Source organism: Danio rerio, chromosome 18 (assembly GCF_052040795.2).
Source record: "Danio rerio strain M-AB ecotype USA chromosome 18, GRCz13ab, whole genome shotgun sequence".
Classification (NCBI taxonomy): Eukaryota; Metazoa; Chordata; class Actinopteri; order Cypriniformes; family Danionidae; genus Danio; species Danio rerio.
Genome location: NC_141038.1, coordinates 52,010,750 through 52,030,000, shown reverse-complemented (window position 1 = coordinate 52,030,000; position 19,251 = coordinate 52,010,750). Strand labels below are relative to the sequence as shown.

Sequence of the window (19,251 nt, the reverse complement as noted above, 5' to 3'; positions counted from 1 at the left end):
ATATATATGCGTGTCTGTGTGATGTGTGTAAAATTTGGCCCGCGACAACGTTTTTTTTTTTGCATCTGGCCCTCGGCCCAAAAAGTTTGGACACCCCTGATTTAGGTGATCCTAACAGACCTAAAATAGTAAACTTTTAGTCTGATTTACCATCTGACATTTTTCTTAAATGGTTATGTTTTGTATAATGTTCCTTTTTTTAGTGTATGTAAAATTTAACTATGTATATTTAGGAGGAAAAAATAATAGTATGGTGCATCTATATTAAACAATATTTGACCTTAAATTTTACTGAATTCTTTCTTTACCACAATATATTTTTGATTTAGAGGCAATTTAATGTTTTAAGCAAAGTTAAATAGTTAATAAGCTGTAAAATTACTCAAAGGTTTTACATTTCGCTTAAAGTGTAATGTTTATTATGACTTCCAATCCTTTTCATACAAAGAGGAGCATTCAGTATTTGGTCAGTTAACAACAGCTTTCTAACAGTGACCAGCCAGCAATGAACTATATTACTTGTGCATTATTAATAGTATTAATAATAATAAACTTTATTGGACTTTGGTGTATTAAATCACATCACCATGGCTGCATAAAAGTAACACATTAGCATGCCCTCAAGAGTTGAATTGAGATTAAATCGGATTTTAGAATCTTGCAAGGTTAAAATGCATAATTAAAAATGTATTTTACCGCAAGACAGCATATCTGAACTTCACAGGCTCAAATATGACATGATCTTATTTTAGCTGTGAAACTGTAAGTCATCAGGCATTTGAATAATCGCATATTCTACTTGTAGGTTTTATGAATCTTTTATGATGCATGAAGATGGATGACGAGTAACCTGCCATAAGCATTCTTAATTAAACCCAGTGCTATATTGATATGTGCTGATAGGTACACCAGACGCTTTATTGTACTTCCTGCACTTTTTAGAGAGAAGCATGAGTGGTCATTTTAGGGAGATGGAAGTGTGTTTAAGGTGTCCCAATTCTTGCATGTAATTAATTTCCTCTCGAATTTTAATAAAGCATATATGCATGTGGGCAGAAGAAGCATTAGCTGGTAACATATGGCTAGAACAAAGCGTATTGTTCAAGAAATAAACTTCTCTAAGCATAGCAGAAATACCTTTGTAAGCATCTGCTACTGTTTAAAAAAACATGTTTGTCCCACTTCATATTAAATGGCCTTAACTGTTAGGTACTTGCGTCAAAACATAAATACAATGTACTTACAGTGTTCATAATGTATTGCAAAACATGTGGTGCTCTTGAGCTGTACGGGTAGTGTTGGAGACCCTGGTGGTATGGGTAGGTTTATGGGTGGGTTAATTTGTAAGGGATGGTCAACAGCGTAATTATAAATGCACTTACAGAAATTGCATACAGGTGTAATTGCATGCAGGTATTTAATCAATCATGAGTACAATGTAAAAACATGTATTTACACTATAAGTACATGGTAATAATTAATTATTTTTAGTGTAAGGGAAATTATTTGTTATTAGTTAAGGCCACTTAATATAATTCCTTCCTTCAGTGTAAAGTGGCATCAATTTTGTTGATTTACCCTGGACCCATTGTAAAATTAAATTATAACAAATAAAATTAAATAATAACAAATTAAATTAAATTAAAATGAATAAAATAAAATAAAAAAATAATAATTAAATTAAAATAAATTAAATAAAATAAATACATATTTAATTAAATCTAAATAAATTTAATTGCATTTAAAATAATATATAAAATTAACTAATATATATATATATATATAAAAATAATATATTAAATAAAATATTAGAAAAAGTAAAATAATTAATGCATTAAAATGAAATAATAAAAAAGTAAAATAATATAAATAAAATAATATATAAAATAAAATAATATACAAATTAAATAAAAACATTATCTAAAATAAAATAATTACAAATAAAATAAAGTACAATAATAAAAATGAAAATAAAATAGAAAATAAAATGTATAAAATAAAAGTAAAACAAAAAGATAAAAAGTAAATAATAAAATTAAACAGTTTATAAAACAAAATTAAAAAACAAAACGAAACATAAAATAGAAAATTTTTCCAGAGATGGGTTGCGGCTGGAAGGGCATCCGCTGTGTAAACTTACTGGATAAGTTGGCGGTTCATTCCGCTGTGGTGACCCCGGATTAATAAAGGGACTAAGCCGACAAGAAAATGAGTGAATAAATAAAATAGAAAATCAAATCAAGTAGTAAATAGAATGAAGGTAAACAATAAATATAATAACATTTAACTGTAAATGATATAAAATATTAAATCAAATAAAAAGTAAATCTAATCAAAATCAAATAGAAAGTAAAATAAAGTTAAACATTAAATAAATAAATAAATCCGTAATTATCACATTTAAGCTGAGATTTGAAACCTTCAAGAAAATGTTGAATGTGTTAGTCCTGCAATAAAAATTGTAAATGTAAATATGCAGCAAACGTGTTTCCTTGTCATTGAACAAGCAGGCTCTGGCCACTTTTCATGATGTCCATTCATTGACTTATAAGTCAGTATGTAACTATGCTGTATATAAAAGTATACTAAACAATAAGCAAATCCTAAAATCTTTGGGTTATTTAAACCATATTTAAATAAAATATGGGTTGTATGAAGCAAGCATGTTTTATCCAGCTTTTTAAACCAGCAATTATCCAGCTTACACTGTTTCAATGCATATATGGTCAAATATGGGCAAACCCAACATTGTTTTTTTTTTTTCATTTAAATTTAAATAACACCTTTATTTTATTTATTATATTAATCTTTTTATGTTTAATCAAATGCATTTGCAATGCTAAAAAACTTAAATTTTTTAAAGTTGAATCAAATGAACTTGAGTAGTCATCTCAACTTAAATCAGTCAAACTGACTCAAAATATTATGTTAAACAGTGTATAGCTAAAATAAATTAAATTGAAACCAGATTAGCTTAATTTAGTAGGTTAAACTAAGTCAAGACTTTGGCCAATGTTACTCTAAAAAAAATCCGTAAATTAGCAGATTTCCATATTTTATTATTCATGTTTTTATTTTGCCTTTGTTTATTTCTGCTTTTCAGTTGCATTATGGGATCTTGATCTTTCTTCTGTCAACTTTTAGACTTGAAAAGTGTAAAAAAGGTGACTTTTATAAACATTTTTAATAGTTTAGAGTGGTATATTGTCTGTGTTTGTGTTGTATATTACGCAACAGAAACCTTGTAATAAACTGCCAATACATTTTCTGCTGTTTTGCAGACTTATTATCACTATATATTATTATTTCTAATGCATTATATTATTTCAAACAACTGAAATGTCAATAAAAGTCACTTTGTTCAACTGCACACAGAGCAGAAATCAACATCTCATAATTGAAGAAGATATTGTTTACAGTGTGCTTTAACTTCTTTTACTTTATTACCTTCATTAGAAAGAGAAAAGGACACAGGATTCACTTATAAGTCTCTTTATTTATGTAAATAGCCTGCATATAATAGTATTGTGTGAAAATGACTTGTCATAGGTGAGAGTTTCTCCTAAAATGCGAATAAACCTTTTAAAACACCGCACCAGTGTTTCTGCTGTAAATCTCTCCTCTCACCGTAACCCACAACTGTACAGTTATGTTTTTGTAGAAAGCTTTTGTGTTTTTATAGTCTGCATGCCTTAGAAAATACCCTGTTTAGAAAGTGTACAGAACTCGCCTTAGGCTTCATGCTTTGAAACACAGTTCTTCGGGCCGCTTGGAAAATGGGACTCACAGTCTTGGACTCAAAAACCTGCACACAGAAATCCACTGCGATGGAGACAGAATAATACGAGTCCGGGAGTGTGGACGGGACAAGATTGAACGCAGCAGGTCAACAAAACCTTCACGGAGACAGTGCAATATTTCCAGGACTGCAGGTTTACGTGTGTGTGTGTGTGTGTGTGTGTGTGTGTGTTCCGCCACTGCAGTGGTTGTGCTTTTTGTCTGGTGCATCAGCAAAACATTTTCCATCCTTTTCATAGCCAAGCCGTAACACATGCAGTAATGTACTCCAATATGAGGCCCGTTCACACCACAGAACACAACTGTTGAGGTCAAGATACATGCATTTTGTCAATATATATATTAGGGTTGGGCTGATAGACGATGCCATCGGAGATGGACAATGCTGAGCCGGCATCGTGATCCATCGCCCCGCCCCCGTCGCAAACCCGCTCGCGAAAAATACACACTCAGGCCCTGTTTACACTAGTACGTCTTAGTGTTAAAATGGCATTTTAGAACGAAAATGATTCACATCCACACCTTGTTTTTGCTAGCATTTCTAAATAGCCCTCCGTCTGCTGAAAACGCACATCACGTGACCACACACGCTGTCATGCGCTCCTCTGAACTTCAGGCAGAGAGCAGAGCATGTCGGAGAGTTTATAAAGGATGTACCGCTGGATCGGGTCTCACTTTAGTTGTTAAATGTGATATTCAGACATCCCAAGTCTCTCGGAAGTTCCGGGAGTCTCCATGCATTTGCGGGACTCATCTCTTCAGACCCCTACCCCCTGCTTTTCACATGATTACGATGACATCGTCCATCGTGATGTTTCACATTGGATATCGTACGATGCCAAATTGGTCGACATCGCCCAACCCTAATATATATGACCAAATCACTCTGAGAGGTTCATCCGGTGGATGATGAAAACATTGATAGCATGTGTTAGGGGTGTGCGACATCTATTGTTTATGATAATACTGAACTGTTGTTTTAATAATGTACATCAGGGGTTCTCAACTGGTTTGGCCATGGGACCCACATTTTTATATGGTCATCAAGCCGCGACCCAAATCTTTTAGGAACTATAATACAATTTTAGGATTTATAATTAATTTGTATTTATTTGTTAACGTAAACTAGTAACAGATACATCATAAGACATTCACCAAGACTTACAAATCAACAATATTTTATTGCTGTCATTGCTGGATCAGAAATTTTACAAAGTAAAAACGACGAAACTGTTAATAATAAACTTAATAAAACATGTTTTACGGTTTCTAAATGTTGTTTTAATTTAGAAGGTTTCATGCTTTCTTTTGAGAGCACCTCACTACATATGACACTGAGGCTTTAAGTCTTTTTTTCATCAATATATATATATATATATATATATATATATATATATATCCATACTTTACATATTCGGGGTGGTACTTGCGCTTCAACATATTTGTTGCAATAGTTAAATGAAATTTCACATGTCAAACGGTAGGGTTGTTGCGCACACATTTCCAAAATAAAAGTCCAGCATAAGCAAAATAAGTAAAAAATTTACTTTGGTTGTTTGTTTTTTTTTGACCACACACTCCGCGACACACTGAAAATGTTCGACCCACCAGTTGAGAAACACTGATGTACACAAGGCCCTGCTCATATAAGCACAGGTATTTTCAAAGTCATACATATTTTTCTATGCAGTTTCGTTGTTTGTCCACATGAAAATAGACAGTGGTGTCTGAAACTGAGGTTTATGAATGAGGTATTGCGTATTTCCCACACTGCAGGATGGTAATCCGACTCTGTTCTCACATATGCATTGACTTGTTTGCAATTTACTCATGAAGAAACTCCTCGTTTGGTGTGAACTCAATATAAAATTGTCATTCAAGAGTTCCCACTTAGATATGCTTAGCGTTAATAGTAGGTTTGGCATGCTGTCCCGGAAAGAACCCTGAGCTCGGAGATACTTGAGCCTAACCGTACGTTCACACCGAAAGCGGCGAGAGCGTCAAAGTAGCCGGAAGTCATTCATTTTCAATGAGAGCCGGCGGCGATAGGCGACGATAAGCGGCGAGGAGCAGCGCGGCGCGTCTTCGCCGGCGTGAGCGTCGAGGAGAGTTGAAATGAAGTCAACTTTATGGTAATGAGCTATGACGCGGTTCGGCGGCAAGCAATCAGAATAAAGACGTCCACCGCTTGATAGCAGTTCAGGGAACACAGACCTGTGAACTTTGGTTCCGACCACAGTTGTTCCCAAGGGATTGATTATTGCGGTCGCCGGATTTCCAATTATTTACAATGTTTTCTTACAGTAACATACATTAAATAAGTTACTGGCGAGTTACTGATGTTCATTAATGTTATGTAAATTTATCTTTAAAAAGCGGGAATCTCACGCGATGTGACAGTACAAAACAGTACTGCTGCTTCAGGATATTTCAGACATATGGACACATATTGGATAAATAGAGCAAAGCCACACCACATGCAACTTGATCTTCCATTGTTATATAAATTGAATAAGAAGTGCGCAGCATTTTTACGCTAAAAACATGTCTTATGCAGGAATGTAACTGATACGCTGCAACGGCTCCTTTAAGTACGAGATCATTGTAGCGAGTTTTGACGCTCTCGCCGCCGGAGCTGAAGGCAGACAGCGTTGTCGCCAGGGCGGCCAGAGCGACCTTGGACGCTCTCGCCGCTTTCGGTGTGAACGTACGGTTAGGCTCCCACACAGTCAATAAGCATATAAGGGGATACGAGATCAGGTAGGTCTCAAGAGCTCCCCCTTAGAAAAGGGAGGAAAAGGAGGAGATGGGGTGGAAGGGGGGATTCTTTTCTTTTCAGCCTAGTCCCTTTATTCATCAGGGGTCGTCAAAGGGGAATGAACCACCAACTGATCTAGCACATGTTTTACGCAGTGAATGCCCTTCCAGCTGCAACTCATCACTGGGAAACATCCAAACACGCTCATTCATATTCACACACTACGTACAGTTTTAGTCTACCCAATTCCCCTATAGCGCATGTGTTTGGACTGTAGGGGAAACCGGAGCACCCGGAGGAAACCCACATCAGCATGGGGAGAACATGCAAACTCCACACAGAAATGCCAACTGACCCAGCTGGGGCTCGAACCAGCGACCTTCTTGCTGTGAGGCCACAGAGCTAACCACTGAGCCACCGTGCCGCCCCTACATTAAAAAGTTAATTCTCAGTATCAAACCAAAATTATGAACAGTTTCTTAATTTCACACACCCTTAGAGGCCAGGCATTTAAGCAGAGCGATTGTGCTGAACACTGCGTCACCAATTAAATAAAAAAAGTTGAGGTTTTTTATATTGAGTTCAGTGATGTCACACAGTCAAGAATGCCATTTTAAATATACCAAAAATGAATTAAAACAAACCCAGAGCTTAATATTTGTGTCCAGTGTTCCACAACTGATTCATTTTAAATGAATCATTTGAGTCAGTGATTCATTTTTAAAGGGACAGTACACCCAACAATAAACATTTCATCATCCTTACTTTAAAACTTTTTGAACATGGTGGCTTAGTGGTTAGCACTGTCCCCTCACATCAAGAAGGTCGCTGGTTTAAGCCTCGGCTGGGTCAGTTGGTGTTTCTGTGTGGAGTTTGCATGTTCTCCCCGTGTTGGCGTGGGTTTCCTCCGGGTGCTCCGGTTTCCCCCACAGTCCAAACAAATGCGATATATGGGAAATGATGAACTAAATTGGCCATAGTGTATGAGTGTGAATAAGTGTATGGGTGTTTTCCAGTGATGGGTTGCAGCTGGAAGGACATCAGCTGTGTAAAACATGTTGGATAAGTTCATTCTGCTGTGGCGACCCCTGATGAATAAAGGGACTTAGCCAAAGGAAAATGAATGAATGTAAATGACTTTAATAGTATTTTTTTTTTGTTCCTACTATATATGGGATGTTAATGGCTGCTTTCCCCCCAACATTCTTCAGAATATCTTATTGAATAACTTATAAATGTTAAGAACCACTTGGTAAGTCAGCAAATGTTCATGAATTTGTGGGGAACTGTGCCTTTAAGACTACATTTGCTTACTGTAGTCACTTTGTGCCTATTAAATAGTGTAATTAATCCATTTTGTGTGTTTAGCAATTCAGATCTACACATGATCATGTGACCTATAAAATCTGCTGAGTCACTGTGTTGAGTTAGTCATTTGAGTTTGCTGCGTGTCATTTCAGGAGCCGTATCCTTCAATAGATGACACAGATGAGCAGAGATGTCTGCTGCTCCAGATGGTTTGATACCTGCAGAGAGTGTAAGTGTTTTTATTTGATCTAAATCACCACACTGTTCATCTATGAAGGATGCAGACTGTCAAAGACACATGCAGATGCTTGCATTGGCGGCACGCTGCCATCCCTTTCCAACAATACAATCCATTCCTAGAAAGCAAAGCGGTGCAAATGTTTAAACATGCAAAGCTGACAGTCATACCTGTGGGTGTTTACTTGAGCGTCTACAATCCACCACGCCTATTTAATCAGCGTGTTTCGATAAGGGGAGTCAAAAGAGGACAGAAAATACTTTGAAATTAAAATTAATGTATAATATATTAAATATATTTCCCAAAGATAGGTTGCGGCTGGAAGGGCATCCACTGTGTTAAACATATGCTGGAAAAGTTGGCGGTTCATTCCGCTGTGGCGACCTCGGACTAATAAAGGAACTAAGCAGAAAAAAATTTGTGAATTAATTAATTAATAATAAATACATTATTATATAATATACATGCATATATATATATATATATATATATATATATATATATATATATATATATATATATATATATATATGTATATATGTATATATATATATATATATATATATGTATATATGTATATATATATATATATATATATATATATATATATATATATATGTATATATATATATATATATGTATATATGTGTGTGTGTGTATATATGTATATATATATATATATATATATATGTATATATATGTATATATGTGTGTGTGTGTATATATATATATATATATATAAATATACACACACACATATATATATGTACACATATATATATATATATATATATATATATATATACACATATACATGTACACACATATATATATATATATATATATATATATATATATATATATATATACATATATATATATATATATATATATATATACATATACATATATATATATCTATATATATATATATATATATATATATATATATATATAGATATATATATGTATATATATGTATATATATATATATGTATATATATGTATGTATATATATATATATATATATATATATATATATATATATATATATATATATATATATATATATATATATGTGTGTACACATATATAAATATACATATACATATATACATATATATACACACACACATATATACATATGTATATATACATATATATATATATATATATATATATATATATATATATATATATATATATACACACACACACACACATATACATATATATATATATATATATATATATATATATATATATATATATATATATATATATATATATATATATATTAAGATATTTCCAGCTGCAAGCTAAATTTTATTTCTCCTGTTGAATTTGTATTTCTCAAATCTTTTGCAAGTGTTGTTTGACAGAGCAAGGATATTCAGGATCTTTTTTCTTTAGTTTGGCAGGAATAACAGTTAAGGTCACCACAACGGAATGAACCGACAACTTATTCAGCATAGGTTTTACACAGCGGATGCCCTTCCAGCTGCAACCCAGTACCTGGAAACACCCAGACACACTCACACATACACTACGGCCAACTTAGTTAATCAATTCCCTTATAGCGCATGTGTTTGGACTGTGGTGGAAACCGGACTACCTGGAGGAAACCCACACCAACATGGAGAGAACATGCAAACTCCACACAGAAATGGCTACTAACCCAGCTGGGAGTCGAACCAGCGACCTTCATGCTGTGCGGCAACAGTGCTAACCACTGAGCCACCATGCCGCCCCTAAGTTAAAAGTTAATTATCATTATCAAACCAAAAATATAAAGATTTTCTTAATTTCACGAACCCCTAGAGCTTGAGCATTTAAGCAGAACATTCTGAGGACTCTAAAATAGTTCTGATTCTTGGTGTGAACAGGCCTTTATGGGGAAATCAACAAGTATAATGCAGATAAAACATACAGTAGAACAGGTTAAAGAAACCACAGACCTTTGCCATGGTTAAACACACAAGCATCGTGTTTGGCTCCATGATTCTCCTAAAAGAGTCTTTGCATTGGGATTCTATTAAAGCTGATTGGCTATGGTTGGATTATGGGATTCGACCTCCGCATCCTTCATTGGCGGTGGGACGGATGCTGACAGTATATGGCTACTATTTTCGTCCTTGAGGTACAGGGTGTCGACTGATATCATGAAAATATTTATAAAGCTAAAATAGAGTAACATGTGCAGTAATATAAATCTGTTTGTGCGTCTAACCCACTGATCTGTATTGGAGGATTGCTCATCACGTCGTAAAAAGCCAAGCCGCTGCACTGCCATATTGGTATTTCATGCTGATGCATTGAATTGATGTTTAATTGGTGACGAACTGTTGAATGTTTGCTTATATACAGTTCCCTCGTCTAAACACGCTTGTATTTCAGACATTTGTAGCACTAGTTTTTTATGATTCTTATTGAAAGTTGTGTTTTGAGGTGACTTGTTGACTGTTGTAGCTAGGAAATATCTCAAATCATTCAGCATAGTGATGTGGAGCTGTAATGTGCCAAAAACCTGCCGGAACTACTTTAGCTGTGCGTTTTGTCAGTTTAGTGGCTAATTTGTGTGAGTTTATATGAGTTCAGTTGTACAAAATGTACGATTTTAAAAAGAAAGTGTGGCACTCAACCCCGCCCCCTAAACCCTGCCGTCATTGGGGAATGAACAAATCATACTAAAATATTCAAATTAGATTGTATGAATTCTTATGAGTTAACCACAAAATCAAAACCTTACGAGTTGCCGTGAGATTGTGTTGGTATTTTATACTATGCTTGGGGTTTCCAATGAAAAAATAAGAAATTACTGTATAATAATTGATGGAATTATTGAAAACAATGCTGATAAAAATAAGTCTGATAATAATACAGTTCCCACACCTAAACACGCTCTTTAGACATTTTTGTTCTCAAACTGCAATATTGTTTAGCACTAGTTTCTAATAAATCTCATTGTTGTGTTTTTGAGGTGATTTGTTTGATTGTTGTGGACTAAAAACGTGGACTTCTTTTTGCAGTTATTCGCCTCATTGTCTTTTCATTTAAGGTTTTAATACTGCATTTTTTAAATGGCATTTTAGGCACTATTTTTTCTGGATTAGCTTGTCGGGTGGTCATCATAACCACAATTTTTTTGAACCAAAAAAATTCCTACATTTTTAGAAAAAAGAAACATAAAAAAATACTTATTTATACTTATTGTTTTTAAAATACTAAATAAAATAAAAAGATTCTGTTAAAGTTTTAAATTAAAAACTGTGGTCTATTGTTATTTGTTAGGCAGCACATTTAACTTTCCTCTGTGTGATTTTAGCCATTTGAATAAATAAAAAAATTCAACCATAATAATGATAGTAATAATGACATAAAGCTTCCCGATTTTAAATTCATAGATAACAACAATAGCCTAATTAATATTAAAATGAATTTTAATATGCTTCAAAATTATCTTTTTAGTGCTTCACTCCTATTTATTGTCCATTTTTTCATTTATAGAATAAGGTTCAAGATTTATTATTACCATGATTAAAATAAAAGTTACTTGTAAACTGCATTCTCTATTTAACAACAATCGAGTAGGTCAGTAGTGAAAGATGACTTGTCACTTATGTCAGATTCCGCTTGGTCCTAAAGCCTTCCTAAATTAGTTATTTTTACAATTTATGATGGCATAGCAGTCAAAATAGGACAAATGAGCTGTTTTATGGGACAAATTCTGGACCTTTTGTCAGTGGAGGTAGGTCTTTCAAACCTTTTCCTGGTAATGGGCCTGCATTTAATAGTAATGATGCTTTACTGTGATGCTTTTAAAGCCATTTGTTGACTTTACTTAAAGTATTACCCTACTGGAAAAACCGGCTTAAACCAGGCTAGGCTGGTTGGCTGGTTTTAGCTGGTCGACCAGGCTGGTTTTAGAGGGGTTTTGGCCATTTACATGCTGGTTTCCAGCCATTTCCAGCCTGGTCTTAGCTGGTCAGGCTGGGAGATGACCAGCTAAAACCAGCTTGACCAGCCTAGCCAGGCTGGAAGCCCAGCCAAAACCAGCTATATCCAGCTTAAACCAATCGCCAAAACCCCTCTAAAACCAGTGTGGTCGACCAGCTAAAACCAGCCAACCAGCCTAGGCTGGTTTAAGCTGGATTTTTCAGCAGGAATATATATATATATATATATATATATATATATATATATTTAATGTATGGATTGACATTTGTTTTAAAGTAAAATCAACTTGTTGCTTTTAAGGCAACATGTTTACTCACTTTTTTAAAGGTAATTAACTACATTTTACAGCATGTTTCTCATGTGGCTTATTGTAGTACGAGTCAGTATAAAAACTCAGATTGGGTACAACAACAACCCGCCAAAAAAACTACACACAGCATCTAACGCTAAACGCGTTGGTTGCACTGTGGTAAATCTGCCCAATTTCGCACGGTGTGTTAATATATATGTTGCAGTACCAGACGATTACCACAGGACATTTTAATGAGGGATATCCGCAGAATTAAACTGACAACCTAACACAAGTTACGAACGCAATGAGCAGTGATCCAGTAATATAGATCAGCGGCCTAACCTCCATCTACACGTCAGCTCGGCTCTCTAGTGGGGTTTTGGGGTGGTCGTATTGCATGGCTATTGCAAGGAAATCTCTCCATGCAGAAGGGAAAGAAGAAGCACGCCAGTTTCTACAGTCTGCTCTCGTCAGGGATTCTCCTCCAGGCGGTTTGCCGAGCCGTTGTTGGTCTCCGGCGGGGTGTCGGCGTCGTGCTCGGCCTGGTCCTCGGTGGTCTGGAACGGGTCAGTTGTGTGCGCCCTGAGGTCCGGGCTGAGCAGCGGCAGGTGCGGGAGCAGGGGGCTCTCTTTTAACCGGGCGGAGAGTTCTTTAGCGCTACAGGTCGGGGTGTTGGTTTCGTATATGTCGTGAAAGTTGTTGTAGTCGACTTCGTAGAAGCCCTTTTCCAGGGAAAGCACCGGGGTGAAGCGGAAGCCCCACAGCACCTCCGAGTCCAAGTACGAGCTGCGCGCCTGACACGTCATGCCTGAGAATCATAAAGAGGTAAAAACAGCATGTGCTTTCTCAATCTTCTTATTTTATCAACATGTCATACAAGCCACATACATGCCAATTCACAACCTTTTAAAATATATTGCTTACTGAAATGCAGTATTACTTTGAAACTATTTCTAACATTATTATTATTATTGTTATTGTATTTTCGCATTATTCATAATAACAAAACAAAACACACCAACTCCTGAGCATTCACACATACACACTCTTATAGACCTTTTACATGGCTGCTGCATGGAGGGCGCCATAGCGACCAGCGTCTTCTGGTAGAATGCTAAAAACTTCCGTTTACAGCGTGTACAACTGGTAATTTGCGCTCCGAAAATGGGTTTCAATGACGTTTTTAATGGATAACAGAGTGTTTTTGTGACACACAACTTAGAAATGTGTCTGTTAAAGCTGTTATAATCTGTCACATGTGGTTCAAGCGCGTCAGAAATACGAGAAAAACGTTCTCCTAGTTCACGTGTCTGCCGTCAGAAATACAGTGTGTGTGTGCGTTACCGGCCTGTCAGCTGTTAGCTCAGCGGCTCTTTAACACACACACATAGAGAGAGAGAGAGAGAGAGAGAGAGAGAGAGAGAGCAAACCAGAGTACTGGCATGAAACTTAACAGGTATGAAAGTCGTGCAATTTACAAAAATGACCAGTAAAAGTCTGTTATTGATCCTCTGCTGCTGATTTGCTGTTCATTCTAATCGCGAGCCGTTTGTGTTTTATTTCGTGTGTTGTTTTCACCACGGTTTGTGTTTTCTGTCATTTGGAAATGACTCTAGCCTATATTTTCACTTTGTCACAGTTATTAAATCAGTGTGTCAGTGGCACAGTACAGGCTATGTGTGTGTGCCAAACATTTTGCTGAATTACATTTGTTTGGGCTGGTTATATATTTGAAATAAAGAGAAAATGTTGACTTTAGCGATGACGAGGCTTCATTTAAACTGCAGAAGATGCCGTCTGACAACGAGGGGAAAACGCCTCACAGCAGCTGTTTTCCATATTAGATCGCATTTCTTTAAATGATCAGTCCAGGAGATGCTGCTGATGGACAACAGGATTAGTTCAAAGAGGATAAAAGCAGGTAAAATAGATTAAAACTATCGTTTCAAAGCTGTCCAAATGTGACTGTTTACACGCATCAGCTGCCGACCGGAAGTTCTTCGCATTCTCCTTGCGCATACACGCAAAGCATTATGGGTAATTTTGCTTTCCAAGAAAAAGGTCTATACATGGATGCAGGGATGGGGAGGGGAGATACTATCGGGAGGGAGAGGGAGAGAGAGAGAGAGAGAGAGAGAGAGAGAGGTTATTAATGAGGCAAGTTTCAGTGTTTACAGTTCACCCATGAGGAGTTGTGTGAGAAATATCGGTTGCATTTCTCAATAGTTAATTGATGTTGTCATATGTAAATAAACATTACTGTTGTAATTTATGGTAATTATTATAGTGTTTTTAACTGTGCTGGTTTATACAGTAGTAAGGCCTACTTGATTTATTCTGTTGTTTTAATTTGGTAGTTGCTGTGGTAACACAACAAATAACGTATGTAAACAAATGACCCTGCAATTTTTCTACGACTATACAACTGTCCACATTTGTAGTGGATCAAAACCCTTCATCATTTGTTTATCGTAGAACCGTTTTGACAAACTTTTTCGATCCATGTCTCTCTGTGTGATTGTGTGTGTATAAATAAATAAATAGACCTTAGGTAAGCCATAGTATACAGTATCAGTTCATGCTATTTAATACTACAGTAGCATTCGTAAACAAAGCTGTAAATACTATAATGAATACTAATAATGAATACTATAATGAATACACTATTATATACTTACAAAACTAGTATTTATTTTAAATTACTATGGTATTTTTTTCCTGTGCTTAAAAAAACAGCTGAAAAAACTGCTTAAACCAGCCTAGGCTGGTTGGCTGGTTTTAACTGGTTGACCAGGCTGGTTTTAGAGGGGTTTTGGCCATTTCCAGGCTGGTTTCCAGCCATTTCCAGCCTGGTCTTAGCTGGTCAGCCTGGGAGATGACCAGCTAAAACCAGCTAGACCAACCTAGCTAGGAGCCCAGCCAAAACCAGCTATGTCCAGCTTAAACCAGGCTGGTCAAGCTGGTTTTAGCTGGATTCAAATATGAATTGCCTAACAAAGGAACAGTGTTACTGTCTTGTCTTAATATTTTATATATATTATTAAATATATATGGGATAATTCTGACTTCAACTATATATATATATATGTGTGTGTGTGTGTGTGTGTATGTGTATGTGTATATATATATATATATATATATATATATATATATATATATATATATATATATATATATATATATATATATATATATATAAAAAGATAAGGTAAGATAAGTTATGATGTGATAAAATAAGAATATAATGCTGTGCTTTACATGCATATCAGCTAAATCTCTTTTCTGTTTTTTAGGAAATAAAATAAATGGAACTTTAATATTTTTATTAGATATTATTACTAATTAATTACTAACTACTAACACCTAAAAACACACTCAAGTAAATATTTTAAACTATATAGAAATTATACCAAAAAACTAAACTAATAAGAATCATAAAGTAAAAACATTCGACCTCAGATTAATATTTCAAAATTCACTCATGAAAATATTCATGCAACACTGTTTATTAAAAAACAACACTAAACTCCCAAGCATATTCTGCTTCGGTGCAAAATAAAGTGAAATATTGTCCGTCAGTATATTGTAAGTGAGTAAATAAGTGATTCATTTTGCACACAAGACCGAGACGGCTCACACTCTCATTCTTCAGCAACTGTGAGTTTTGTGCCAAAGGCAGACGAGGTTTGTTTGTAATGCTGTTGTCTTACATTTCCTCTTCTAAACACTTTTGGGTGTGTGATGTTATGTAGAAAAGCCAAAGGCACTGCAGTGATCAAACGGCGTATTTCACTTTCCATTCGGCGCAGTGTTTAACTACGTGTGTCTTTAGTTACAGTCGTTTGAGCACAGCGTGATACAGGAGTGTTAACTGTGATTTCAAGATATAAACATGCTCTAATTCCTCATGTCGAATAACAGAATACAGAATGCAAAATAAATAAACAAGCTCAAGGTGATCATTATCTTTGCACGTCAGTAAACTACACACACAATCCTCTGAAAACAGGAGAAAAGGAAATTCCCCACATTTGTATGCATTGCTCTGTGTTTTGCATTGAAAGTCGTGCTCTCGCAGAACTGTAATGATGGGAAAGTCCTTGTTGTTAATCACCGCATTTATGTTTTAGCAAAGACAGACTATAAGATCATGCTTATGGGTATAATATTCAGTCAGGCCATATAGAGAAAACAGTAATTAAAGATCCTAGAGAATTAAAATGTGTGAGTGTGTAAAGCCAGCAGCGTCACATATGCGTCAGTGGATCTCAGCTGGTGCGTCACAACTCAAGAATGGTCACAGGTCGCTTTATTAATCAGAAAATAATTATAATATGTACTGGAGGGAAAATAAATACTGTTAAATTCTCTTTTAAATGGTAGAAGACGGTTCAGACATAATTCAGTATATGAAAAAAAAAACACTATCAGCTATTTATTTTACCCAACTGATGTTTTTGTGCTGCTGGGTCATTTTATTGGATTATTTGTATTATTTTATTATTAGAATGCATTAAAAAAATGCTGGGTTATTTTTGTGACACAAAATGTTTTTTCTGGGTCATTTCACTCTGCATCTCATCACATCTCAGACGGGATGAGAGGTAAACTAACAGACTGCATCGCCCCAAGAACTTGCAAAGCAGTGAATTAATCATTTCTGTGTCCTAAAATTTGGACTTGGCTCATTTAGAGTTTTCACTTGTTTTAGATGTGATCAGTGTTTGTGACACGGTGGCTCAGATGTTAGCACTGTGGCCTCACAGCAAGAAGGTTACTGGTTCGACCCCTGACTGGGTCAGTTGGCGTTTCTTTGTGGAGTATGCATGTATATGTGTGTGTGTGTGTATATATATATATATATATATATATATATATATATATATATATATATATATATATATATATATATATATATATAAATATATATATAAATATAAATATATATATATATATATATATATATATATATATATATATATATATATATAAAATGCATTTTTCCATGATTTACAGAAGATAACCTCTACTGTACAATGCAATTCAGTGTAACAATATTTGATAAACTGAAAATAACCCAAACAATGTTGTAAGGCACATTTATAATAATATAATTTTTAGTGACTGTTCAAGATAACAATGCAGCTCATTAATATTAATTAATTATCATTTAAAAATCTTTATACTGTATATTTTTCAGACTAATGAAGATTTATCTATTGGTCATGCAGGTTTTAATCATTTAAGAATAATAAACTTGCGTTATTTCATTTTGAAGATTTAACTTTACCCCAGTATTAATATGTGCTGTTTGAATATATTTTGTGCAAATGGTGACGTCCGGACGAGATCTTGTAAAGTACTTGCGTTTTCGTGACCGCATGCTTTGATGTCAAATTAAAAGCATCCTATATTAAGAGAAAATAAGTTATTTAACTGACAAAATGCAAACCGCAGTTTCTGATGGTGAATGGGCTTATTTTACCATGGTAAAATGCTTTAAAAAGCTAATTATTAAGTATACATATTGACTACATTATAATCAGTTATTAATATTACATCATTTCCCTCTTGAATTTGATTAGCACACATTCTCATGCACACACACATTTGAAGTCAGAATTATTAGCCCCCCTTTAATTTTTTATTTTTTTTTAATTATTTCCCAAATGATGTTTAACAGGGCAAGGAAAGTTTAATAATATTTTGTCTTCTAAAGAAAGTCGTATTTGTTTTATTTTGGCTAGAATAAAAGCAGTTATTAATTTTTTTAAACACCATTTTAAGGTCAGAATTATTAGCCCCTTAAGCTATATTATATTCGATAGTCTACAGAACAAACTATCATTATACAATAACTTGCCTAATTACCCTAACCTGCCTAGTTAACCTAATTAACATAGTTAAGCCTTTAAATGTCACTTTAAGCATATGCTCCTATACAGTATACAAATCCACATCAATATTCCAGAATCATTTGCCTCTGGCAGACATCACTGTGTGTATTACTAACATGTATAATAACAGCATTTTTGGAAAACAAGTAGATTTTGCTTACTTTTGCATAAACAAAGTTAGTGGATGTAAAATCATTCTCCTGAAGCGAAACCAATTGAAAACCACTGATCTACATTGTAGCATTGATTGGAACTGAAATGAACTCAACGCTCTTTGACTCCCCCTGCGATTGCTTCACAAGTTGCAGAGCAGCAGGAGTGTGTAGGAGTAGCTGTAACACAGTTAGCATTGTATTATACTATGTGTGTGTTTGTGTGTGGTTCTGGTGTTTATCACGTCATGAGGACTAAATGTCCCCGAAGATATAGCAATACCTGCAATTTTTGACCTTGTGGGTACTTTTGTTTTTGGTCTCCATGAGGAAAATGGCTTGTAAATCACATAGAATTGAGCATTTTGAAAATGTTAAAGTGCAGGATGGGTACTGAGTTAAGTTTAGGGATAAGGTTTGGGGCAAGAGGACTGATTATACAGTCTGCACAGTAGAAAAATCATTGCATCGATTGGAGGTCCCCATAAAATATGAAAACCCATTGCATTTGGGTGTGTGCCTGATGGTCCTGACAATGTGGGGACCAAATATTCCCACAAGTATAGAAATACTAGCAAATCCAACACAATCTCACTGCAATTCGTAACTTTTTGATTTAGCGGCTAACTCGTATGAATTCGTACCATCTAATTCGTACAATTTAGTACGATTTGCTCATCACTCAATTGTTGGGGTTAGGGCTGGGGTTGGTTGCCACGCCTCCTTTTTAAAATCAAACATTTTCGTAAAACTGAATTCGTACAAATTAGCCACTAAACTGACTAAACGTAAAATACTTACGTTTCCTCGTGAGATCAGGCTGGTTAATCTTGACCTTGTGGGCACATTAT

General features: G+C 34.9%; 2 protein-coding genes across 8 annotated transcripts in view; one reads left to right on the top strand and one right to left on the bottom strand.

The window, feature by feature from the left end:
• kcnj1a.1 (potassium inwardly rectifying channel subfamily J member 1a, tandem duplicate 1) overlaps positions 1–19,251 on the top strand; it is a 148,237-nt gene that overhangs the window by 33,816 nt on the left and 95,170 nt on the right. For all 4 annotated transcript variants that reach the window (XM_087291678.1, XM_087291681.1, XM_087291679.1 and 1 more), the window contains exon 3: positions 8,017–8,093. In XM_087291678.1, coding sequence (XP_087147804.1) covers positions 8,055–8,093 — 39 coding nt within the window. In that variant the 5' untranslated portion in view covers positions 8,017–8,054. The remainder of the gene's footprint in view (positions 1–8,016; positions 8,094–19,251) is intronic.
• Positions 9,973–19,251, bottom strand: part of kcnj5 (potassium inwardly rectifying channel subfamily J member 5) — a 73,544-nt gene continuing 64,265 nt past the window's right edge. For 2 of the 4 annotated variants that reach the window (XM_087293590.1, XM_087293591.1), the window contains exon 4: positions 9,973–13,159. In XM_087293590.1, the coding sequence (XP_087149716.1) occupies positions 12,822–13,159 (338 nt within the window). In that variant the 3' untranslated portion in view covers positions 9,973–12,821. The remainder of the gene's footprint in view (positions 13,160–19,251) is intronic. The other 2 variants (XR_015515313.1, XR_015515314.1) reach the window with 2 other exon arrangements.